At 63.8% G+C, this 24,724-nt stretch overlaps 1 protein-coding gene across 1 annotated transcript; it reads right to left on the bottom strand.

The window, feature by feature from the left end:
• Nucleotides 1-10,091: 10,091 nt before the first annotated feature.
• LGALS3BP (galectin 3 binding protein) lies at nt 10,092-18,480 on the bottom strand. Its single transcript, XM_054593383.1, has 6 exons — nt 18,413-18,480; nt 16,892-17,110; nt 16,121-16,312; nt 15,413-15,544; nt 13,823-14,075; nt 10,092-11,469 (listed from the first exon to the last, which is right to left on the bottom strand). Exons 2-6 carry the CDS (start codon nt 16,941-16,943, stop codon nt 10,398-10,400), a joined length of 1,701 nt encoding a protein of 566 aa, XP_054449358.1. The 5' UTR covers nt 16,944-17,110; nt 18,413-18,480; the 3' UTR covers nt 10,092-10,397.
• Nucleotides 18,481-24,724: the final 6,244 nt, after the last annotated feature.

Raw genomic sequence — 24,724 nt, 5'->3', positions numbered from 1 at the left:
CATTTTTCAAAACCCTGTCCAGTCACTTTTGCAAAGACAATTTTATTTATATAAAAATCACCGTCATTGCTCCGTTGGGTTAGGCTGTTCATGTCTCGCCGGCGGTTTGCCCGCATCCATCTGTGGGGCGGCGGGGGCGGGGGGACCGCCACAGAGGAAAGGTGACCAGGTGGCAGGAATGTTATCTGTTGAAATCGCTCAGCGTCCCAGGATCGGGCCAGCAGCGCCTTGGCTTCCTGGGGAAGCAGCCCAGAGCAGAGTGGAGGAGCAGACGAGACAGAAAGCGAGGTCCCGCTGGCGTCAGGACAGCATGAATGTGCCAGACGCTGTGGACGTCCACGAGCAAGCTCACTGCAGTGTGTCGCCAGGCCCTGGGGCCCCCCGGGCAAACGCTCTCTGGGGCTCTGGCTTTGGGGTCCCTGGGATGAGGTGATGAAACCATTCTTCTCTGTTAAACCAAACAGAGACCCAATGTCAGAACAAGAACTAGCGTTCTGGAAAGACGGCCACATTTCCTTCATTGTGCCCGTTTCTCACAGAAGGGTGAAGACGGACGACCCCTGTTCTGGGACTGGCCCTAGAACTGGGCACCAGCAGCCATGGGCCCAGGCAGACCTGGGCGCCCACGCCCGGCGTGGCAGGCAGGCTGCAGGACGGGCTGGCTGGGCGCGCCTTTCCCAGAAACACTCTCCGAACACACATCTCTTATTTTTCTGAGGCTTTCTTTCATAGAGCTCAGCAAAGCGGAGTGTGCCAAACCTCCGTGACGGGGCTGGGTGAGTAGGAGGATATTTGACTTGTGAGACGTTAACCTTGAACAAAGAAAACAAGAAGGGCTGCGAGTCCCGGGCTGCAGGCTTTTACAGGAACCGGGCCGAGGGCGCTGCCGCAAAATGTGCTGATGGCGCAGGAACACGGAGGCGCGCCTCCTCCCAGCTGCGCCTGGCTTCCACGCGGTCCCGCTGAGGCCCTCTGTTGACATTTGGGCCAAGGGCACCTCTGCGGCCCGGCCGTCCCGGTAAATAGGGACTTCCTTACCTTTCTTCTCATCTTTTTTCCACCCACGTCACGTCGTGCGGGGAGCCACTGCAACGTGGGTTGTGTGTTTGGGCTTTGAAAACAAGAGGCAGTGCGCGAACTCCAGCAGGTATGGGAGCAGAGAAGACAGGGCAGTTATGGTATAAACGCCTAAAAATCCTGGAAGAATAGCTATACCCATTCTTACTTATTTTCTCTCCAAGTGGGATTCAAAATACGGAGTGTCGCTTACTGTGCTGAGCCCTGGGGTGGAGAAATGCTTGAGGCCTGGTCCCTGCTCCTAAGCCACTTGTTGTCTAATCAAGTAGACAGACATACAGACGATCTCTGTCGTGAAATAGGAAAAATGAATATTTTTTACCATATCCTCCTGTACTGGTTCAGGCATTCTAAGTGACTTTGCACAAAACATACACAATCTTAAACAGTAAACTCAGCTGAAGAGTCTCAGGGGAGGACACATGTTGCCATCAAGGCCCCTCTCCTCTATGCATCTGCCTGTTTCTCAAACTGGAATGCCCCATGGTCACAAAATGGCTGCCAGTGCACCCAGTGCAACCAGGCTCCATGTTTCCACATTCAGACGTCTTTCTTCAGGCCCAGACAAGGTCTTGAACTTCGCTATCGTTAGTAGTGCAGCTATCTTGAAATGCCACCCCCCCACCCCCTGGTTAATGATGCTATGTGGAATAAAGATAAATTGTTCTTGGTGAGTCCTGCCCAAATTGCAGACATATGAGCAAAATAAGATTTCATTATTAAGTTTTGGGGCAATTTGATACACAGAAATTGATAACTACAACAGGAGTTCTGAAAAAGAGGTTCGCTCTGCCTTTAAAAATTCGTGGTATGTAGCTGGAGCCACGGGAGCCATTTTGGCACCATGAGGGAAGCCAGCACGAGAATGAAGTTGGTGCTGCAGGAGGTCAAAAGATCAGGTGGCCTTGAACCTGGTCCTCTGGACACGGCTGAACTGCTGGCTCCACCAGCCATGAAGCCCACCCAGCTTCTGCGCCTCCTGGTTGATACGAACAAAACCACCCCGTCCGAAGTTTAAGCCTTTCTGAGCCGGATCTGTTACTCATCACCCAGAGCACCCCAACCAACACGTCTGCTCTCACTAACAGGGAATGCTTGTGTGGGTTGGAGCCGAGGGACGTGTCTCCATCAGGGACTTTAGGGGAGTCACGACAGTGGCTCTGTGGGACTGGCCGGGGGGGCTCTGGGGAGAGGCGGGCCCCACAGGAGGCTGCAGCTAAACCGCCAGGCAAGGAAAGGCGAGGGGCCAGGTCGCCGGTCTGGGGAAGGGCATTGCTGAGTGACGGTTCCCAGGTGCTGGGCTTCCTACTTACTACACGTGGTAGGAAGAGATGCCGGACACCGCCTTTGCTGGAGGAAAAACCGGATGAGCTATTCAGCTTTTGGGAATGACTTTCCCTCCCCTCCCCTCCCCTCCCCTCCCCTCCGCTCCCACAGGACTGGGTCCTTCCTCAGGCCTGGCTGTGAGGAGGGGCTGGCAATTCTCCGGGGGGGAGACGTGGGAGCTTCTAGGCCCAGGCGGCTCAGCAGCTGCACGGCCAGGCCACTGTCCGCCGCCTGGAACAAACGCCTCTCCCTGTTCCTACCCCTTGTTCTCGGCGGGTCCCCACCCAGGCTGACCTCAGCCCATCCCACCCTCCCGGCCGCGGGAGGCGGCCCTCCCCGCCCCCCTCTCACAGCTGGTAGTTGTTACAAGCCCTCAGATGTTTACCAAAGGGCTCGCTCTGCATCTTCTCTCTGGCGCACAGATTCTTAAAGGGGCCTGGCTGGTTTTCCTGCTCCTGGGCCTCAGGGACCCCTCTCGCTCTGCATTCTTCCTGGGGGGGTCCTCGTGTGAGGAGCAGGTGTCAGGATGGGGACAGCTAGGGACGGCAGGCTGACGACTGCCTTGGCAGCCAGCCCCGGGGCCACGGCGGCCCGACCGCCCTGACTGTGGGGAGCGGCAGCGGGCCTCCGCCTCCTCCTCGGACAGAGGGTGTTCGCCCCCACCCCGAGCAAGCCCAGGACAAGACTTGTTTCTGGGGGCACCATGCCAAGGTCCTCCCGGCTGGACCCCTGCCCTCTCTGACGGGTGAAGAAACACAGGCCCCCCGAGGGCGGGCTACCTACAGCCCAGGAATGCCCACTGTGCAAAAATAAAAAGAAAATCCTCCTTAAAAGAGTGAAGCTTTTAAGCATTTTCAGAAATCCTCTGACCTCGCGTGAGACCACGTGCCCAGCAGATTCCGCCCAGGCCGCAGAGAGCCGGCCGCCGTGGTGTGGTCAGCGACAGACAAGTCCTCCTCGCTGCTCCCCAGGCCGGGGCCCCCGAGGAGGGCAGTGGGGGCCAGCGGGTTGCAGCGTGTGCTCCGCACCCGACAGGCCACCTCCCTTCCCATCCTCCCAGACCCCCAGTCAATGCGAAGCCTTAGAATGATCGCGAAGCCTGAATCCCGACTGTCTGGAATCGGGAGGGGCTGGGGGAAGCGGGCGGCCAGCGCGTGGCGGTGAATACGGAAGAGGCATAGACACCCCACCAGAGACTGCAACGGGTGTCCCCCACCCCGCGTTCACAGGTCGAAGGCCAATCCCTGTGTGATGGCGTCAGGAGGCGGGTTTGTGGGGAGGTGAGCAGGTCATGACGGTGGAGCGCCCACGAAGAGGGTTAGTGCCCTCGTTGAAGACCCAGAGAGCTCTTCCTCCCCTGCCATCGGGGAGGGCGCAGCAGGCGAAGACAGCTGTCCGTGGCCCGGGCCCCACCAGACCCCAGCCTCCGGCCCCTCGGTCTCCAGCCTCAGAACTGTGAGCGCCATGTGGCTGCTGTCCACAAGTCCCCCGTCCCTGGTGTTGTTATAGCGGCCCGGGCAGAATAAAGCCCACCCTGACAGTGATGACAACAGGGACGGTGGCCCATGGAAGCCCCCAGGCCCCCTGTCATGCGCTATAGACAACAGCCCCTGGAGAGAGGGAGTGTCACCCACGCGCACTTTACAGAGACCAGGCGGAGTCTCAGAGGGGCGAGACCTCCCACTGAAGGTCACACAGCAAGGAGGCGGGGTCAGGCCCGGAGACGCTCTAAAGCTCTCTGTCACCCCCTTTGCAGCGGGTCCACCTGGAACTCAGAGGTCTCCTTGCTTCTCTGTTTGCAGCTGCAGAGTGAGCAGGCAGCAGCTGTGGCCCAGGGGACACGCCAGGGTAAGCAGGGACTCAGCTTCATGCAGGCACTTCCAAACGCGAAGGGATGGGATGGGAGGCTGAGAGGGAGGCGGCCCCCTCCCCCACCAAGAACTGCGTCTCACGGCAGGCTTGGGAACGGCCCCAGAGGCGCCTTGGGGAGATGAGAAAGCCACCCGCCCCAGGAGATGGCGAAGGTCAAAAGCAGCCCTGGTTACCGTCACCACCCCCTAAGTCTTGGCGTTGCCAAGGCAACGCTCCTCCCTGCGCTACCCATCCCTGCATGGGGTCTGCTGTGACTGAAGCTAAGCCTCTTGCACGTGGCTTCTTAGGACAGGCTGGCGGCTGGTCTAATGGGGAACAGCTGCTGGCACACCACACACGCGGAGTCGCAAGGAGCCGTCCACGCTCGCCACCCCGCCCAGCCTCCCTGCCCCCGCGCAAGGTTCTGAGGGACAGAGGCCAGGCCCTCCTCACCTCCGTGCTGTGACAACCTCCTGAATTTTTGGAGCACTCGCTGCCCAGACACCTGCCCTCTCCCCTCCAGCCCCTCTGTCACGTGGGGCGGAGTCCGAGGGGCCGGCACAGAGCCCACCCGCCGGATCGGGGTGGCAGGGCTGTGGCATGGCGGTGCTGTAAAAAACGCATGTTAGGTCTTCTTCCTGGTTCCTGGTGCAAGTGCTTCTAAAAACCTCTGGGATTTCCCGAGTGATTGGGGTGAGTGGAGCATCTTTCGGTCTGTGTGCCCCACCTCCTGCGACCACACCTGAGTTTATGCTAATGAGGGACTCCAGGAGGCCGGGGTCGGGGTGGGGGCAGCTGCCAGAGGACTGGACCCGGTGGTTAGAAGCTTGGAACCGTCAGCCCCACCCCGGACTGCAGGGGCGGCCAGTGGCTGGGCCCATCGCACCTCCGGAGTGAAGCCTCCATACAACTCCTGAATGGCAGGGTTCCGGAAGCTTTCCCGCCGGGAGGGTGGCGCACCCAGGAAAGGCATGGTGCCCGCGCCCTTCCCCGGACCTCGCCCTGGGCATCTCTTCCCTCTGGCTGCGCCTGCATCACATCCTTTTTATGACAGACCGGTGATACGAACTCAAGTGTTTCCTGGAGTCCTGGGGCCATTCCAGCAAATGGTGAGACCTGGGGAGGGGCCGTGGGGACTCCCCCTCCTCGACTTACCATTGGTGTCTTAAGCGGGGTGTCTTGTGGGACGAAGCGCTCCGTGCTAGCGGTTAGTGTCAGGGAGCTGGGAAGTGGCGTTGGGACGGCGCCACAGAGGGGGCGTCAGGAGGGAGGAAACCCCTCATCTGGGGTCAGAAATGTTGCCACAGCGCAGGGGGCAAAGGACGCAGGAGCTTTGCAAGCTCCCAGGGATCCTGAAACGACAGACCACAGCGGCCGCCGCGGGCCCAGACCTGGGGCTTTGCACTCGAGTGCCCCCGAGGGCTCTGCAAACGCAGGCTCCTGACTCCCCAAGGAGCCCCCAAGAACTGGCCTCGCCCGCAAGCCCCCGGGGCCCGCGGGGGCTGCCGGTCAGGGGCTGCGCTCCGAGAACTGCAGGCTCACGCCACCTGAGCAGCAGGTCCCTCAGCGGGTCCGTCGTCCCAAAGCTTCCCCCTCCCTCCAATTTCGGCTCCAAACAGGACCCGCGCAGACGAGGACGGCACAGGTCTGTACTGACCTTCGGTTTGAACGCACGGGCGGGCTCTCTCCTTCAACAAGATGCAAGGGCTGAGCCCGTTGCGCACTCGCGGATCAGACAGCAGAGGAGGTGGGTTCAGTGCGGTGGGGCAGAGACACCAGCAGGGCCGGCCACGCCCCCTGCAAGGACTATTACAAGGGGACACACAGAGTGTGTCTTGGGCACCAAAGACAGGCCTTTCCAGAGCTCTGAGCCCCTGGTCCCCAGTGCATGGTCCAAGGACCGGCAGCACTGGCCTCGCTGGGTGCCGGTGAGACATACAGGTGCTCAGTCCCCTTTGAGCAACAGCCCCAGAATCCGAGGTGCCTCTGAAGCGGGGAGGTCTGTAGGATGCATAGGGATTAACCTTATGAAGGGGAGGAGAAAGAATGTTCCAGAAAAAGGATTGTGTGTATTCTAAGCAGGAAAAGGTTTCCACCATTAAGGATACTCCAGCTGTTCTTCACCCGTAAACTGGGGTGACCCGCCCTCCGGTTCGCCAGGCTGGGGGCCCTTCAGAGGGTCCCAGGGAGTTGTGGGCTCTCTTCTCATTGGTAACGCTGGGGCGTCGTTTTGCTAAAATTCCAAGAGCAGATTTGCTTTTTACCAAGTCAGCTCCTCTTTCCCATGGAGCCTGGAAGGAGCCAGGGACCACGCGGTGCCCAGGTGGACCCTTTCAGCAGGTGGTGGCCCAGCAGTGTCACCTTGACTCCTGACTTCTGCGCCCTAGAACTGCGAGGGGTGGTTGAAAGCCCCCTTGGTTTGTGGCAATTGGTGACAGCAGCCCACTCCAGCCCCCGGGCGGCAGGCCTGGTGCCGTGCGGCCCTGCATCCGAGCGGGCAGGACAGGATGCGGACCGGCCCGCAGCCCCAGCAGAGCGCGGGGTCCGAGGTGGGCAGGGGCGGGCGGGCTTGCTCCTGGCTGTGCGGCGCGAGCCGGCTCCCATCCGAAGCCAGGCAGGGTCGCCGCGACTCGACTGCACTCTCCCTGCCGGACCCTGGGCCCTGCGCGGGCCGAGTCCTAGGCCCCTGCACCCCTCTGGATGGGCCGACCTGCCTCCCCCAGACCTCGCAGCCCCACTCTTCCATACGTTCGCCCTCGCCCAGTCCGTCTCCTGGACACCTCCCTCCTTTTCTCTCTTGAGAGCCTGTGGGGGTCCCCATGGCCAACACCTCAGCTGCTGTGTCCTCCCCGCTCGGTCCCAACCGCGCTCCTTCCCCGCGGTGTGCGGCGCTGCTCCTCCGCTTCTGCCCGCCACGCGCTCCTCTCCCCGCCTGCAGGCGGGGGCCCTAGCCCTCTGGCCCCTGCCCCACCCGCCCCAGGGCCTCCAAAGGAGCCTCTGCCCCGCCGCGGGGCGCGTACACCTGGGGCGCGGGGAGTGGGGTGCGGGTGCGGGGACAGGGAGCGGCAGGCGGCTCCACATTCTTTCCTGCGTTTTGCAACCACCCGGGCTTGGCTCCTGGAACTCCCCCCGCCCACCCTGGTGACGTTTTTTTCAGAAGATCAGCTGCTGCCACATCTAACCTTTCCTGTCCAGCTCTCACTGAGGCCCGGGGACGCCACCCTCTCCTGGGGCCATGTGGGTGGAGCACAGCCAAGTCACCTCGAATTCCAGGCATTTCATGGAACCACAAGCATGTTAGTGGCCAAACCTGGGTGTGGGGTCTGAGCAGCAAGGAGAGGCATTGAGAGGCCTCTCAGGCCCAGGAGGTGCAGCGTCTTCAACGTGAGAGTCCCTGTGGGTCCCCCGCCCAGCCCCCGCAACAGAGGCGCCAACACAGGCCACACGCTCCTCACCCCAGCCACGGGTTCTTCAAACCAGTCACTGTGGCCGAGAAAAGGGGGCTCCCACGGCTCCCCCCGGGGCCCCCAAAGGGGCCCGCGATGCAGCCAGGCCCACCGGGGCCCACTGACGGAAGGGGCCAGGCAGAGAGTGAGTGACAGTGAGCTCCGGGGAGGGGACGAAGCCAGGTGTCTCGGAGTGGTCGCGGGGGTGAGGACAGTCCCGCAGCTGTTCCCCAAAAGGCCCTCCTGAGGCAGCAGCTCTCTCTCCGGGGGCGTCAGGAGGCTGCTCTGCGGGTGCCACTCTGCCGCCCCTCCAGCCACGAGGGTTTGCTCTGCAGGCTCTCCAGGTGGCCTTGGTGGCAGGGGTGGGGGGTCGCTTTGCAAGGGCTTGCCTGTGCCTTGTCGCCGAGGCTGCTGTGCTCCGACATCCTCATCAGTCCCAACCTGGCGCCTTGTGAGGCCAAGGTGGGGCAGCCTCGGGACCCTTTCAGTGGAGGAAGCGACACTTCCGGCCCGCTGGGTGGTCTCCCTCCCCCCACACCGTTCAGAACTCGTGACACATAGTGGCTCATGCATAGGAAGGATGGGACAAACTCCAGGATTACAGCAACCTGGGTCTGATGACAAGTTGACCACGCAGCAGCCAATCCTGGAACACCCTGTTCCCAGGTTCCTTAGTAAATCTTGGTACCAGTTACTGCCACCCCCCCCCCAAACCAAACAAAAACCCGACCCAGCCCTGCCCTTCCGCCCAAGGCGCTCGCCTGGCTCCTGGCCAGCCCGTGGCCCTGGGACACCAGAGCGGCTTGGGCAGTGGCACCAGGCCCCAGGGGCAACGCTGTGCTCCTGGTCCCCGACACTCTGGGCTCTGCTGGTTTTGGGGTTGGACATCCAGCGGAGGAACGTTTCTGCCCAGGGGCGCCTCCGCGCCCCACGGGACTGCTCGCGCCCTCGGGAAAATCCAGGGGGTGAGAAGCAGGCTCGAGGGCTGTGCTGGGCCACTCGGCCCTGACCGTCGAGGGGAAGCGGCCACCACCCAGAAGGGCTGGGCACAGGGAAGGAGCTCAAGAGTCCTCAAAGAGTCTCCTCAAAATGGGCCACGGGCTCCCTGCAGGGCCGCGGCCGCCCTGGGGGCAGGTGGTGGAGGAGGAAGGGGCCGTCCTTTCTGGGCCCACCTCTTTGCTGCTGAGGTGCTGGCCGTAGGCCGGGGACCACATGTGAGGCAGGGGAGGCGCCGCTCCCGGCCCCGTGAGTCCATCTTCTGCCCACGGTGTCGCCTTCGCTGTGTCTGCTGCTTGTTTATACGGACCTTTCCTTTCTGCGGCCTCCCTTCGCCAGCGGTGTTGGTGGTGGGCACCAGTGTGGTCTAAATGGAACGACTTAAAAAGTGGCCTGGATTTGCCATAGACGCGGCTGCGAGGGTGGGCGTGCAGCTGGGCCTGGGGACCCCGGGAAAGGGCAAAGCTGCACTGGCGGGGGGCGGGGGGGCTCCGTGTCTCTACTTTTGTTTCTGAATGCCCAAGGGGAAGGGGGCGGGGGCTCTGCTGTCTCAGCCGCCTGGCCTGGCGTCGGAGCCTCCCTCCCATTGGGTGGGCTCGGTGCCACCTCCCCTTCCCGAGGCCAAAACCGCCCAGATGCTTGTTTGCTGAGCCCCTGGCCGAGAGCGGCAAGCACGTGGTGTGAGCCGGGCCAACCAGATGCCTCGGCGGGGACCCTGTGCTGTGGCCTGTGCCACAAAGGAGCGGGGACAGTTTAGAATGCCTCCCCTGCTCTCCGTGGGGCGGCCTTCAGCGCCCGGGACCCAGTGGTGTTGCTCCAGCGGGATGTCCCCACGGGACCCCTGGGCGGGTGGCCCTGCCTCTGTTTGCCTCGCGTCTGCGGGTCGCGCAGTGCCCTCTCGCATGCCCTCCTTCCCCTGACTTGCCCCATTGCAGGCTTCTCACTTGTGGCCAAGTACCTCATTGCTGGGTATCTAAGTCGTTTCCAAGTTTTCACCCTTACAAGGAACGCTGACGTGCCAATCCTTGTCCCGCGTCTCTGTGCGCATGGGCAACAGTCACGGAGGACAGGTTCCTCACGCCTGCTGTTCCTCCTGCCTGGAGCTCGCCCTCCTCCCGTGTCCCGACGCCTGCTCCTCCCCTAGCCACGTCTCTGCACAGAGTCCAGTGTGAAGCAGCGCTGGCCTGGGCACCCCCACGCCCGCTCCCCGTCACCATCGCCCCGCTTGTGAATCCCCAGGGCGTGTGTCCTTGCGACCTCTCGCCTGCCCTCTGTGTGAGGACGGGGGCTGTGTCTGCTCGTTCCCGGGGCCCTGGTACCCAGCCCACTGGCGTCTGCGTGCAGAGTGGACTCGATAGCCCTTCCTGAATGAACGAGCGAACCGGGGACTGCAACGCGGTTTTAATGATTCATTTTAGAAAGGGACAACAGAGGATGGAGCAAGCCAAAGGCAGGGCGGGAAGTCCACAGTCCACGACCCTGCTGACTCGCAGCTTCCCAGCTTCCCGTGGGCAGGGGGCAGCCGTTCCGGCCTGCCCTCCAGCCATTCCTTTAAGCTCGGGGAGGTCTGCGGAGGCAGGGGGACCCCTGGAGGCCGGTTGTGGGAGGCACTGCAGAGAGGAGGGAGCTTGGCCAGGCTCGAGGGGCGGGGCCCGGCCCTTCTGCCTGCCTGCCCTCTGCAGGGGTGGGGCAGCCTCCCGGCTAGTCCACGCCCGAGGAGTTGGTCAGGTAGAAGGGGCGGATGACCACTCGGAAGCTGCTGAAGGGCCCTTCCGGGCAGGGGAAGACGGATGCTCTCTTGGAGCTGTGGGTATCCAGGGTGCTGGGGATCGTGGCCTTCCTGTCCTCGAAGTCGGTGACGTCGGCCACGAAGCGCCCCCCGCAGAGCATCAGGGCTTTGTTTCCGTAGCCGATGGTGGGATCCGAGTAGCCAGACCTGGAAAGGCCGAGGGCTGGGACCTCGTCAGAGGAGCACGAGAACCCGTAGTCCCAGCAGCGCTGGACGGTGGGCAGGTCGTAGGGGGACCAGGTGACTTCACGGGCCTGGAAGAGGAAGCTGGGGTGCACTGGGGTCCGGAAGGACTGGTAGGAGGTATAGCGGTAATGGCCATAGTAATAATAGTTGTAGGGGTCTTGGGAGCCTTTCCCCACCGGCGAGCTCCAGGTGGGCGAGGTGTAAAGCCGGGGCTGGTAGGCGTCCTTGCTGAGGTTCAGGCCTCTGTCCTGAGCCAGCAGCCGGAGGGGCACTGTGTGGAACTCCAGGGCCTCCAGGACCCTCCGCTGGAAGAGCGCCCGGTGGCCCCGGTACAACGTCAGGTTGAACTGCAGCTGGAAGAGGTCCTCAGGCAGCATCATGGGGAAGCGGACCCTCTCCAGGAGGCCTTCCACATCCGCGTGGCTGGCTTCCCTCGCCTGGCTCCAGGTGTCCACGGCCATCAGCAGGGCTGTCTCGCTGGGCACGGCCAGCTCGCTCCTGGAGAGCAGGGCGCGGAGCAGGGCCGTGGGGACGTGCAGCCAGGCCTCAGCCCCGGTCAGGGCCTCGAAGTTCCAGGCCAGAAACTGCTCGCAGAGGTCCTCCAGTGTGGCGTCGCGGGTGGCCAGCGCGTAGTCGTAGAGGTCCAGGGTCGCCTGGAAGGAGAGGTCCTGCGGGAGGAGGACGGCGAAGAGGCTTGCGCAGTAGCGCTGCAGCTGCTGCGCCCCGAAGGCGGAGGCCAGCTTGTGGAAGCACTTCACCGTCGACAGGGAGAGGTCCACCCTTCGGGAATAGAAGTACCTGCGGGGGCGGGGGCGGGGGCGAGCTGAGGGCCTGGTTCCACCCCCCTCCCACCCCCGCGGCCTCCCCGGGCCCGCCCCCCGGGCCCCCCGCCCCCGCCCGTGCAGCACAGCAGGTGGGCCAGGGCAGCGGGCCCAGCTCCCGGCACGACCCCCTCGGCTGAGTTTTCTGATGACCTGCGGACGCCTGGGGTGTTGGCATTTTCAAGAGGCCCCTGGCCCCCTCCTCCTTCCCCCGTTTGTCTCTTGGGTCCACCCGCGTTCCCATCTTGAGTTTGCTCAGAGCCATGGGCACCCACAAAGGGGCGGATCCCAGGGCGCTGGAGGACGAAGCACCATCTGTCGGCAAGGAGAGGGGCCCTCCCCGTCCTGTGGCCACCCCTGCGCCACCGTTGCCACTGCGGCCGCTGTGCTCGCTGGCCGTCTGAGCCCGCCCTCTGAGGGGCCGGGGGCACCAGGACCTGCTGGCCATCAGGGCACTGGGGTTACCTGTCCACCCTTCCTGCCACCGCACCCCTGGACAGACTCCGGCGGCCCTGTGCTGGGTACCCGTGGGCACCCCTCCAACCACAGCACCCGCCCCTGCTGCCTCCTGCCAGCGCGCCCCGCAGCTCTGAGCCGACGCAGGCGACTCAGCGGGCGCCGTTCCCCAGGGAGGGCAGGGTGCCGCCGGGAACCGCTTCGGTGCCTGAGTTGGGGCGCCTGCCTGGAGGGGACAGGCCAGGCTGGCCACCGCCTCCCGGGACGCGGTGAATGGAGGCCAGCTGTCAGGAAGGGCCGAGTCTCCGCACGGCCACAGGGACTCGGAGCCAGTGGCCTCTCTCAGATGCCAAGCCTCCTAGGGAACCCCCGCTGTGCCCACCTGAGAACAGAGCCAAGGAGCCGGCCACTCGCGGGCGGGGCCCAGTGCCAACGCCCGAGGCAGGCTCCCCACCCCCACCCCGTGCCTTCACTGTTCCCTTCTCACACCGCGTGGGCCCTGCTGTGCCTGCCTTCCCTGCCCTCCGCCTGTGGCCCGGCTCGCGGTGGCCCCTGATCACGGCCTGCAGCGCTGGAGGCTCCTCCCAGGACAGTTCCAGGGCAGCATGCTGGGGCCCAGCCTCCTGGGCCCTGACCGCCACCCTCACTAGCAGTAAGCCCCACTGCAGGCCCCGCAAACGGCGACTGCCGGAGCGATGGGGGACACCACAGAATGTTTCTGTCTCTGCCTCTTAATTCTGTTGTCGGGCCCGAGAGATAGTTCCTGGCCGCTGGCAGCTGCGCGGCCGCCCCAGCGTGCCCCCTCCCCGGGGCTCCGGCAGGCACCCAGGTGGTGGGAGCAGAGGTCTCAATGGCCCCTTGACCCTGAAAACACGGAAGGGCAGAGAAAAAGGACCGAAGGCTGTGATGGCGGTGTTAGAGACCCCGAGAAACCACAGAAAGTGGCGAGGAGCCGGACAACTGGCCGAGGCCCGCCGGCAATGCTGCCTGCTGGGGTGCCGCAGGGGGGTGCCCGTGGGCGGGCCCCGACGGGGAGGGTATCCTGAGGCCTCCTGGGGCCTGGCCCGGAACAAGAGGCCAGGACAGAGCTCGGGGAAGAGGCGGAGGGGGAGGGAGAAAGTGAGGAAGAGAGAGGGGAGCGAGGGAGAGCATGCATCCCCCTGAGCTTTGCCCAAGGGGACTGGAAGGCAGGCAGGCCCTGCCTCATTCTCAGACACACCCGAGGAAAAAATCCCATCCGGAAGCACACCCTAGGGACCCGGTTCTTAGACTTGGCTGGAAAAGACAAAGACCGTATGGTCTCACTTGTAAGTGGAAGCTTATCAACAAAACATACATGCAAGAAAAATATATAACCAGCAACAGTGAAAGAAAAAAGAAACCGACTGTAAGGAGAACGGAGGAGGGAGGGGGGTGATGGGTAACGGGGAAGGAAGGGGAAGGGTCTCGTCAAGGAACTTGCATGAAGGACCCATGGACAAGGCCAAAGTGGGGGAGGCCTGAGGGTGGGAGGCGGGGCGGGTGGGGCGGGGGGCAGTGGTGGTGGGAAAATGGAGACAAATGTATCCGAGCCATTAAAAAAAAAAGCGACAAAAAAAAAATAAAATAAAATCTTAAAAAAGAAAGAAAGAAAAGAACCACTGTAATTTGTTTCAGTTGCCACCTGTTCTCTGCGGGGTCCCTTTCGGCCATGGAGAGCAGGGTACGTCCCAAGAAGGACAGGGAGCAGGTTTTAACATGTGCACTTTTCCACGGCCGCGCTTCCAGAGCGCATCCCCTGTGCACGGGAGCAGAGTGGACCCGCCCGAGCCGGCGGGGGGAAGGCGATCCCTGGGGACCCCGTCTGGCGCCGAGCCCCCGCCGAGGGCGCTCACCTGACGAAGCCTCTGACCATGGGCAGGCACTCGGCGTCCACCTCCATGGTGGCCACGCTGCCCGGCGCCTTCCCCAGGGCCTGGGCCTCGGGGTTGCTGGCCAGGATCAGCCGGTGGGCGCACAGGCGCTGGCGCTCGGCGTCCTGGACCTTCACTATGATGGACAGGTCGCAGCCCTCCTGGCTGTCAAAGATCTGCTCGAGGGCTGCGGGGAGCTGGCCGGACATGTCGAAGGTGTAGATGCCTCTGGTTTCTAAGAAGGGGCAGGGGAGACCAGCACGCTCACGCCCATTCCGGGCGAGGCTCTGCTCTGTGACCCGGAAGTGCTGTTCCTCCCTGGAGTCCGTTTCTTCCCTGACCTCGTGGCCTGACCTGCCTGATCTACTCACAAAGGCCCCCGGAGGACAGGGCACCTGTGCCCAGCGGGGCCCAGAGCCCCCCAGCCCACGGCCGTCAGACACTCCGGGGTAACTCCTCTGCTCCCTGCGCCCAGGCAGCCCCTGGGGGGGGGGGGCGGGGCTTGGCGGGGCTGACTTGCAGAGGCTGAGGCCCCACCGTTTAAAACCCGGGCAGTCAGTCGATCACCCAGGTGTCACCTTCGGAGGCCAGAACCTTCCCTGGCCTGACGATCTGAAGACTGAGGGGCAACCCAAGGCTGGAACTTTGGGGTCCTCAGCAGCCTCATTCGCGGGGCCGAGGGCGCTGCGTTGCCCCCTCTGCCCACTCCCAAGCCTCACTGGGAACCACACCTACCTGTCCTTTCTCTGCCACAAATAGGTTAAGATCAGTCCTGACATTTAAACCAGGTGGGTTCAGACCCCCTTCCTTCCCATGACACCCGACTCCCAGGCGCCTCCGCTGGCCGCCAGGTCCTGCCATAGGTGCTTCCGGCCCTGCACCCCGCCCTGGCCCGAGTGCCCCTCTGTGCTGCTCCCCCCGGCAGCGTGAGCCTCCACTGCACTGGACCTGGGCGCCCTGATTTCCCTTGGCGGCCCCCCGCCCCCACCTTCGGGGCGCACGTGCCTCCCAGGCCCCTTGGGCAAGTCCTGGAAGAAGCCACAGGTGGGCGTGAGAGAGCAAAGCACAACCTTAACACTCAGACTTGGGGCCGAAAGCCGAGTGTCCGAGTGGCCGGGGCCCCTGGGGTCTGAGGGAGCCGGGGCGGTGGGGGCTGGGCTGTCACCAGGCCTGTCTGCCATCAAGAAACGCCCCCAGCACGTTCAGGGTGCTGTCGGCAGGCAAGGCGCTGCGTAGCAGGCTTCAGACGGCAGTTTAAGAGAGAAGCCTGAATCCGCGGACATTGTGGCATTGGGGACGCGGCTCGCTGCCCAACAATCGGGGCGCACGAAGCATTTCTGGGCAGGCCCTGGGAAGGGCGGGGAGGGCCTTGGGGCTGGTGGCTGTGCGGCTGGGTCCTGCAGGCTTTCCGCCCTCCTCTGCAGAGTGGGTGCCGCTGGGGCACCTGTGCCCAGGCGTGGGATGGGCCTGGAGGGGCGGGGCGCGGCGGACACCCTCCCAGGGCCTGGGGTGTGGGGGCGGCTCCAGGGGCCCCCGCAGTGTGGGGGCCGGGGTGGGGCGAGCCCTGCGCACCGTTGCTGCAGATGACGCCGGCGTCCTGGTTGTGCCCGCACCTGCTCATCAGCCAGCCCAGGGAGGAGCAGTTGGCCAGCGAGGGCTCTGTTCCCGTGCACTGCACTTCGTCCAGCATGATGGGGCCGGTTCCTGGTGGGACAGCAAGGACAGGCGCTGGAGGGCGGCGCCGAGGCCACGCCCGCTGCCCCGAGAAGCGGGTGCAGCCACAGCAACCATGCAGGCTCAGGCCCCCGAGGACCCCGAGGCCTTCGAGCGCTCTGCTGTAGCCCAGCTCCTGCGTGTCTTTGACTAGGAAACCTCCGTGACAGCTCGAGGGTGGGTCCGGATTTCTTATGATGACGTTGTGCCATAAACTACCCTTCCTTCTCGTGACGTCTGTCTGCCTTGTGGACAATAAGTGACTGGAAATCTCTATTATTCCCCTTTTTTTGCGACTCACGGCAACCGTGCGGGGGAAGCCTTCCTGCCCCCGGACCTCCCTTCTGAGGGTGAGTGGCTCCGGGAAAACACAGGCCCAGAGGTGGGGCTTCCGCTGTGGGGAGGGGCCGCCGTGCCCAGGAGCCCACCCCAGCTGCCGGCGGTGTGCACTGCACGCTGTGCAGGGTGTCTGCCAGTGCGGAGGGCGTGGGGAGCGTTCTCACGGCCCGGGGGACGGTCCCTTCCTGCGACTGGCTGCTCGGGAGGAATGGGGGCCGGCGGGCCTACCTTGCCCAAAGGTGGCTCTGCCCAGGGCCTCAGTGGCATTCTCGAATCCCAGGGCTCGGCAGACGACAGTGGCGTCCAGCAGGTTCCACAGGTTGTCACACACAGTCCCCCACTGGCCTTGGTAGAAGACCTCCACGCGGCCCTGGTTGGCGGTGCCCCCATCGGCCAGCCGCACGTCACCGTCTTCCACGCCTGCAGGGCTCCCGAGGAACACGCCGGTTAGCCCGGGGGGCAGCCGCGCGCCAGGCAAGGGCTGTCCGAGGGCACAGGTTCTGGGACCCCAGAGACACAGGCAGGGTACGCCAGGCGCAGAGAGAGTGAGTCCCAGACTCACCCCGGGCTCCCAGGACGCAGCCTGCTGCTCCCCTGCCCGGCCCCTACTGGAGCCAGCAGGGTCGGGGGGCGATTCTCCGCTGGGGCACCGCGGGCTTCCCTGCGGCTGCCGGGATGAGGAAGGGTCCCGGGCCTCAGGGGCAGAGAGCAGGGGACAGGCGCCCAGGGCCCCGGGAGTCCATGGGCGCGGGGCGCCAGCCGCCAGGCTGCCGGGGCTTGGCTGGTCGGGCAGCCCTCCTGCCCGATCCCTCTGGGAGCCGATGGGATGGAGAAGTCCTTGGTATCCCCCGGAAGGTAAAGCCACACGACTCGGGACAACTGGGACGTCAAGCAGGAGGAGCCTGAGCTGACCCCAGCGCCCAGCGCCCAGCGCCGGGCAGAGCGTTGCCTAGGCCTTCTGCCAGGGGGGGCCCTAAGACCGCTCGGGGCTCAGCTCACCTCGAGTCCCGGCGACCAGCAGCCACATGCAGAGGAGCCGAGGGAGGGCCATGGCCTGGCCTGGGGGCCCTCAGGTCGCAGCAGGAGGCGGTGGCCGAGGGAGCCTGCGGAGCTGGATGGCCCTCAGGAGGGGCCCAGGCTCTTCTAGTGCCCTCTCTGCTGCGGGGCACGAAGGGCGGAGGGCGGAGGGTGGCGGGCGGCGGGTGGTGGGCCCAGCTCCTGCAGGGGAGGGAGAGTGAGAAGCGCCCAGGTGAAGGGGGTGGGCCAGGGGTTCTCCAGGCGGCAGGGACAGAGGACACTGGAGCCTGTCTCAGAGGACCAGGCCCTGGGCGCGGCTGACGGTTGACGGCAGGGGCAGGGTGTGTGCAGGGTCCCGCCAGCCCAGGCTAAGGACGGGCTTTATCGCCAGGGGCCTGCCCTGCAGGAGCACCTGTGGCTCTGTGCTGATAGAGAACACTCGCTGAGTGCTGGTGGGGGGCCTGGAAGGGAGGGGAGCGAGAGCGGGGAGGAGGCCCCGGACACCGGCCAGGGGGTCCGTGTGATAGGGGGCTGAGGGGCTGGCGGGGTGGCTGGGGGAGGGGTCAGGGCCAGGCTGCGCCGGCCTGTGACTAGGGCGGGAAGCGGACTCGGGGGACGTGCTGGGTGTGGGCCTGTCGCTGACACTCCTGAGGTCAGAGTCCCCGAGAAGCAGAGGCCAAGAGGCCGTCAGCCAGCCTGGGCGAGGGCGGGGCGCAGCGCCCCCTCTCGGCTGCATCCGGCCGTGCCCCGGCCCCCTCCCCACATCCCCGCGCACGAAGGAGGAGCCAGGCATCCCCTGGGTCAGTAAGACCCCGCAATCTCGGAGGCCGGCTGGGCCAGCGGGGGATGAGGCCGCTCCCGCGGGCGGCCCCCTGGCACACGACGCGGGGTCACGGGTGTGGGGCTGCGGTCCCCGTCCTGGGACCGCTCAGTGCGTCTTCCCCATGGCCGTTGAGAGCTGCCTGGGGAGGGCCCCCTTCCCAGCGGATGAGCTGAAGCCCGGAGGCCACGGGTCCTGCCTCACACGGCTGCCTGGCGGGCTGGGGCCTGTCCCGGCTGGGACTTGCTCTCGGCCCCGGGCAATCTCAGCCTGTCCGAGCCCCCTGCACTCCCGGGGAACTGCAGCGACCAGGGCGATGCACCTGGGACAGGTGCATGGGGCTGTGGACAAACGGCCCATTAGGCACCTGGCACGCAGTGTGCGACCGCTGCAGCCGTGGGGCAGCCCCCGGAAAGCGGGGCCGCAACAGGGAGGCCTGCCCCCAGCCCAAAGGCCCGGACAAGGGGTGGGCTCTTTGGGGGTGTGTGGCCTGCGCCAGTCAGAGAGCCGGGCTGGGGCAGGACCGCTGGGGCGCTGGCAGCGAACGACACGCCCGGCAGCCCTCAGACCTGGGGGCAGCGGTGCTGAGCCCTGGGCTTGGGAGGGGTGCCCGGTCCCCAGCTGCGTGCGAACAGGAAGGCTCAGCCCCACTGGGTGACACCGTGTAGGGAGGGGCGGCTCACCTGCGGGGGCAATGATGGCAGGTCACGGGGTCCACTTCCTGCTGCAGAGGGTGTCTATGTCTGCAGGCTGCCCTTCAGCCCAGGACACACCCCGAGGAGCATGGGCCGCCGGGTCTGGGAGCGCTTCAGGAACCAGGGTCTAGTTTCGATTACCAGGAACCACGTGACCTAGGTTTCTCCTGGGGTTGGCCGCCCACCAGGCCCCAGGGCAGCTCTCTCCGCTCTGCTGGGAAGGCGGATGCTGGTGGTGGCAGCTGCCCAAGGAGGCAGCCTGGCTGACTCGCTCCCAGAGCAAGGGGGCTGACAGCCGCCCTGGAATCTAAAGGGTCGGCAGCCGGGCCAGCCCAGGCAGGGGAGGCGGAGCGGCAGGGGGCAGAGCGGAGCGGGCTGAGCTCCTGGGCTGCTGCTGGGCAGGCTGAGCCTTCTCCCGGGTCTCGCGCGCGGCCAGCAGGCTGGACCCCACGGGGGCAGCCACTTGCGGCCGAGCCTCCCCTGCTCCAAGCTCCTGGCACGCCGCCCGGGGTCGCAGAGGGGCTGCAGCCGGTGGCGCTGCACAGTGCGGTCCGGGTGTGGGGAGGCGGCACGCCCAACGGCGCTCGTACCCGGCGGCGTGCACCCCCGGCCGCTGACAGTGGCCGTTTTCCCCGCGTCTCAGCCCCGGTGGGGCTGGGGACAGACCTCCAGGGACACAGCAGTTCTGCCCCCTTCCGCCATTCCCTTCCCTCCAGCAGAAAGCCAGCACCTCGGTCGCCCCTTGGGGAGCGTCCCCCTCTCCCTCCCAGGCTGTGAGGCCCCAGGGCCCCAGCCGGACCCCCGCCAGACCCCAGCCTGGCGGGTTGGAGTGCTGCGGCCCCGTGGCTGCACGGATGGTGTCAGGGAGGGGCTGCGGTCCCGGCCCACGGGCGAGAGCCAGCTGCAGACACGCGGAGCAGGTGGCCTGGGGCTGCTGAGGTCCCTGGCGCCCTGGCCCGTGCCCCACCCCCGCGGAGAGCCCCCCAGTGAGGGTGCAGGTGAGGGCGGGGCTGAGGACGGGGCACCAGGCCCCGAGCCCCCCGGTGCCGCTGGCCTGCGGTCGCAGGCAGGGCCTGGGCTCCAGGTTAGATGAGCGGTCGGCACCCTCTTTTGCTTCTGTCACTTGTACCCTGTGGTTCGGGGTGTCCCCAGGCCACAAACCCAGTGGCTCCCAACCTGGTCTGTACATGAGGGTCACCTGGGAGTTTCGTGGATGCCCAGTGCCCAGACCACGAAGCCACAATCTTCAGGGTGGGGACGGCACGGCCCTTTAAACCCTTCCAGGTCATTCCAACATGTAGCCGGGGGCGAGACAGCGTTTCCCTGGCAACCTACGGTTCAAGGGACCAGTCCCAAAGCCAAATATTCGATGACCCTGGGCCCATGCTGTGCGGTTTCAGAGGACCTCACGCAGGTCACATGGTCCCCTCCTAAGAAACTGCCAAGATCGAGGGGAGAAGAGACTGGGAACAGAACTGGAAAAGGAGGCTGCGGCAAGGTTTACGATCCGCCGGACACTGTCACGCCTCAGTGTCCCCACGGATTCTTGCTGGAATGCGTGGCTGGTCAAGGACAGAAATGCAGAGGAAGGCCTTTGGGAGGTGCTGGTGGAAATGCTTAAAAACTTAAGTTGCTGAGTCTTCAGCCCCTGCATCCTGGGAAAACCCTTCCTGCTGTCAAGGCCAAGGGGTGTCTGCTCCCCAGGGACCCAGCGCTTTTCCGCCTCTGATGCCCACAGAGGGACTGGGGAGCAGAGCTCGACAGGCCGCTCCCAGAGTGCCTCAGTTGCGGCACGGACGCCGTGGCGGTCCTGGACACCGGCACGGGGCCCGGCTGTGACCGTGTGGGCGCCGCCGCCGCAGCAGGAAGCCACTGCAGGAAGTCAGCGCCGGAAGCCCCTGAGCCGCGGGTGGAGCGCTGGGGGCTTTCGGAGGCGGGGCCCTTCTGCTGGCTTAGCCGAAGTCCTCACAGGCCTCGGTCCCCGACCCCCGGCGTGTGGGAACGCAGCGCCTGACCCAAGGTCACCGCGCCTTTGTGTCCTTCTGATTTTGTAGTTTTAGCTCTTACCTGTAGGCCTACGAGCCACTCTGTCACCTTAGTGTGCGGTGGGGGAATAGGAGTGTCGACCATTTACTTTCACACAGAATAGCGCTGCCTCCAGCCTCACAGAGGGACAGTCTTTCCCCACCGAGCTGCCCGGGCACCGCTGTGCACGCGGGTCTGTCTCCGGGCCCTCGCTGCTCCGATTTACCCGTCTATTCTCAGGCCTGATGCTAGGCCTAGAAGGGGACAGAGTAAGTCCTTCAGCATTGCTGCTCTTCCTCAAAACAGAGTCTTCCTGTCCATGAAGATGGTTTCTCGTGTTCCGTTTATTTGGACCTTTTTTTCTTCCTTTCCTCAGTGTTTCGTAGTTTTGGTGTATAGATCTCGTACGTACTCTGTTAGGTTCATATCTATTTCGTGTTTTTTGGTGCTATTGTGAATGACATCGTTTTAAAACTTTTCCATTCCCAATGGCCCCCTGCAGCTATACAGAAACAGTTACCCCCTGGGGGTGGGCTGAGCACCCCGCAGCTTGGCCAAACCCGGCTGAGTTCCCGTGGCTATTGTTCGAGGCTTTCTTAGGCTTTTCTACTTAGTCAACCCTGTCACTGGCAAACGAAGACAGCTGGACTCTTTCTTTTTGTAATCTGAGGGACTTTCCTTTTTCTTGCCCAGTGGCCCTGCCTGGGACCCCCAGCAGGACAGCCGGTGAATGGGTGGCAAAGACAATCCTATGCTAGTTCTATGACTCCTCTGTGGTTTACAGTGACTTCAGAATACAAACTCAAGTGGTGGAGAAAGAAGTGAGAGCAGACACCCGCGCCTCGGCCCCGGCTTTGGAAGCTGCAGGCTTTCCAGAGACCCCTTCATCAGGCCCAAGTTCCTTTTTTTTAAAAAAAGATTTTCTTTATTTTTAGACAGAGGGGAAAGGAGGGAGAAAGAGGAAGAGAAACATCCATGTGTGGTTGCCTCTCACATGCCCTCCACTGGGGACCTGGCCTGCAACCCAGGCCTGTGCCCTGACTGGGAGTCAAACTGGCAAACTCTTTGGTTCGCAGGCCGGCGCTCACTCCACTGAGCCACACCAGCTGGGGCCCAAGTTTCTTTTATTCCTACTTTGGTAAGGTTGTTGCTGTTGTTTCTCAATCATGAATGTGTGTTAGATTTTGTCAAATGCTTTTTCTATATCTTTTGAGGTTATCATATGGTTTTTCCTTTTTAGCCTGTAAATATACTGATTACATTGGTTTTAGGACATGAAACCAACATTGTATCGGGTCTGTCCAGAAGTATCCAGCCATGTAATATGAAAAATAGAGCCATTTATTGAAGAAGAGACAAGATACAGGAAACATTGTACGTAGGACAATGACACCTCAGTCCCCCAAAAGAGGCACCTTGGGACCTCACCCAGCTCTCCCAATCGCCATCAGCTGCCCCATCGTATTTTCCTGAATCTCATCGATGGTCTGAAATCTCTTTCCTTTCGAAGGTGATTTTAGTTTTGGAAAAAGCCGGAAGTGGCAGGGCACCACATCTGGGCTGTAGGGGGGCTGAGTCAGCTGGGTGACTTGGTGTTTTGCCAAAACCCTCTCCAGGAGACATGATGCATGAGCAGGCGCGTTGTGATGATGAGGCTGCCAATCGCCAGTCGCCCAGAGCTGCGGCTTCTGAGTCATCCGAGTAGTTTCCATGGAGGAACGTTCGAACATAACACAAAATCTGAGGCAGATTCATTGTTCTACTCGCTCAGTCATTTTGAATGTGACAGCTGCACAGTGCACGTGTTCACTCAACGGCGTGTACCGACCCCCGGCGCGCACAGTGAGGTCACCATTGTCCACGCATGCCGTTCCAGTCCCCTCCCCCTGGCTGCCAGGTTCCACCGATGCCGAGCAAACTGTTCTCGTTACGGTAACAATGGCTGGACTTTTCCCAGACAGACCTCGTGCTCGGGAATAAACCACACCGTGTCGTAAGGCACGTTCATGTTTAAGTGCTGCTGGATCCAGCCAGCCAAACGTGCGCCGAGGACTTTGGCGCCTGTGTTCCCGAGGGACGCGGAGCTGTGCCGCCCCTTGCTGGTGATGCACCTGCCTGCGTTTGGCACGGGGCAGTGGTGTCCTCCGGCGCAGAGCTGGGAAGTGCTCCCAGTTCCCTGAATCAGGACCCGTTTTGTGTTGTCTTGGGATCGCTTCGTCCTTACAGGCTGGGCACACTTCACCAGTAAGGCCATTGGGCTTGGGATCTCCTTCTTGTGAGGCATTTTACTTTTGATTTACTTAAATCTCTTAACAGGCTTATTAAGGCATACTTTCCCTTCAAATTTACCAACCTCAAATGTGCGAGAAGATGAGACGAGCGCCTGGGAAGAAGCCGGCCTCTGGGTGCCCTCCGCGCGCCGGCTGTGGCCCAGCGCCAGGCGGGGCGAGTCGCTGCCTGGGCGGGCCCGTGCCAGGGCTCAGCGCCCGCTCCTGGGGACTGCGAGGGCGGCCCTCCCCCCGGGGCCGCGAGAACGCCATGTCCTCCTACTCAGCGCAGGGACACTGTCCAGGCCTTCTTGCTTGACCTCCGTGAAGCGCTGGATGTCGCCAGTCCCCTCCCCGGTTGTTCTGGTCAGGCTCCCAGCAGGGAACAGCTGGCCCTAAGCTCGGTCACCTCGGGGGGCTTCAGGAGAGGGGCTGTGGGCAGCTTCCCCTCTGGGGGACTCTGGCGCCTTCCCCTCCCTTGTCCCTCCCCCGCCCCAGGGGCGGTACCGTGGCCTTCCCCGCTCCTGAGCTCCCAGGGCCCCACTTCTGCTCCTGGAACCTGTTTCCTGAGCCCACGCAGCCCACCTGGCTCACTTCCACTTCCTCTGTGACTTTCTGAGTACACTTTCTCTTACAATTTGGAAAAAAGCAAGCGGCTACTTACAAAGTGCTGGGCCCGCAGCTACGACTCCCAGGCAGAAGGGGCCAGGGCCGGGGGCGAGCGCAGGGCGCCGCCACTGCAGGGCGCGGAGGTCGGGCTCCTGGCTCACCTGCGCCCTCCTGCCTCCCAGAGGCTCACGCAGGCCAGCCTCTGGCGACACAGGCGGGGCAGGGACAGAGGAGTCGGTCTGCAGGACCCGAGGAGGACGGGGACGCTGGCCTCCGTGACGCTGCTCTCGCCTGGTCTCCGCATCCTGATGCCCGTTTCCCCTCCCGCTCAGGCCCCTGCAGCAGTGGTCCCTCCCAGCGGGGTCCCTGTGGCTCCACATTGGGACCTCCTAGGACTGCGCGTCCTCTGAGCTTAGGGGTCCTGCAGGCTCGGAGGACCACGCCTGTCCGCTCCCATAGCCCCGGCTTCCCCAGGGACGCGGGGCGGCTCCCCAGCACCCTCGGCGTGTGGGTGCGCGCCGCGTTCTCTGTGGCTCTGCCCGTGGCGCGGCCGCCGGCTCCCTTCCCGGAGGAGGGAATCAGGGTGGAGAAGTCAGATCATCTGGCCGAGGTCACGCAGCTGGAAAGGGCCTGAGCCGGGTCAGGGACCTGGGAGTGGCGTCAGAGCCCCCACTCTCAACCACAGCGGCCCAAAGAGCACCTCCAGGAAGAGCTGGACTCGGCGACTTGGTTTCCAGGAGGGCTCCCCGGTCTGTGGAGGTGGCCGCCCATGAACTCCACCGCTCGCAGCCCCAACCCCTGCCCCGACAGAAGGGCAGAGCCGCCCTGCATGAGGGGTCTCTCCTACGCCCAGAGCCCAGCGCGGGGAGGGGGGCAACACAGACCAGGAGACAGAGGGAACTCACAGCCCCTGGCCCTTTATTGTTCATGGAACAATGGTTCCAGCGAGGAGCTCAGTCATCTCAGTCACAGTGGCAAAGGCGGGGGCACCCTGGCCGTGGCCGAGGAACCAACACCAGTGCCTCAGAAAGGTCTCCATTCAGTGACTGTCCCAAGGCCCCCGACTCCTAATCGCGTCTCGGCGTTTTTAACGTGCACAGCGCTGGCAACGCCCTGGCCATTTCCAGAGGAGGTGGGTCAGGGCGCCTGCCCGGCACTGTCAGGGAGATGCGTCCAGTGGGGCCCGCGTTTGAAATGCGTGCCGTCGATAGCGTGTTTTCTGCTCTCTCACTGTCTGCTTTCAGAAAGAGGAACAGACAACCCGCCGTGCAGGGGACAGGGCCCATCCCAGCTCCCTCCTGGCAGCTGCGTTCCAGGTCCAGGGTGGAAGCATCTGCGAGGTGCCCACATGCGTGGCCAGAGCCGCCACGGCGCCCTGCGCCACCCTGGGGGCGAGGCA

The sequence above is a fragment of the Pteronotus mesoamericanus genome, unplaced genomic scaffold, assembly GCF_021234165.1.
Source record: "Pteronotus mesoamericanus isolate MK-2021 breed Mesoamerican mustached bat unplaced genomic scaffold, CSHL_Meso_final scaffold_408, whole genome shotgun sequence".
Lineage (NCBI taxonomy): Eukaryota > Metazoa > Chordata > Mammalia > Chiroptera > Mormoopidae > Pteronotus > Pteronotus mesoamericanus.
This window is presented reverse-complemented; position numbering and strand designations above follow the sequence as displayed.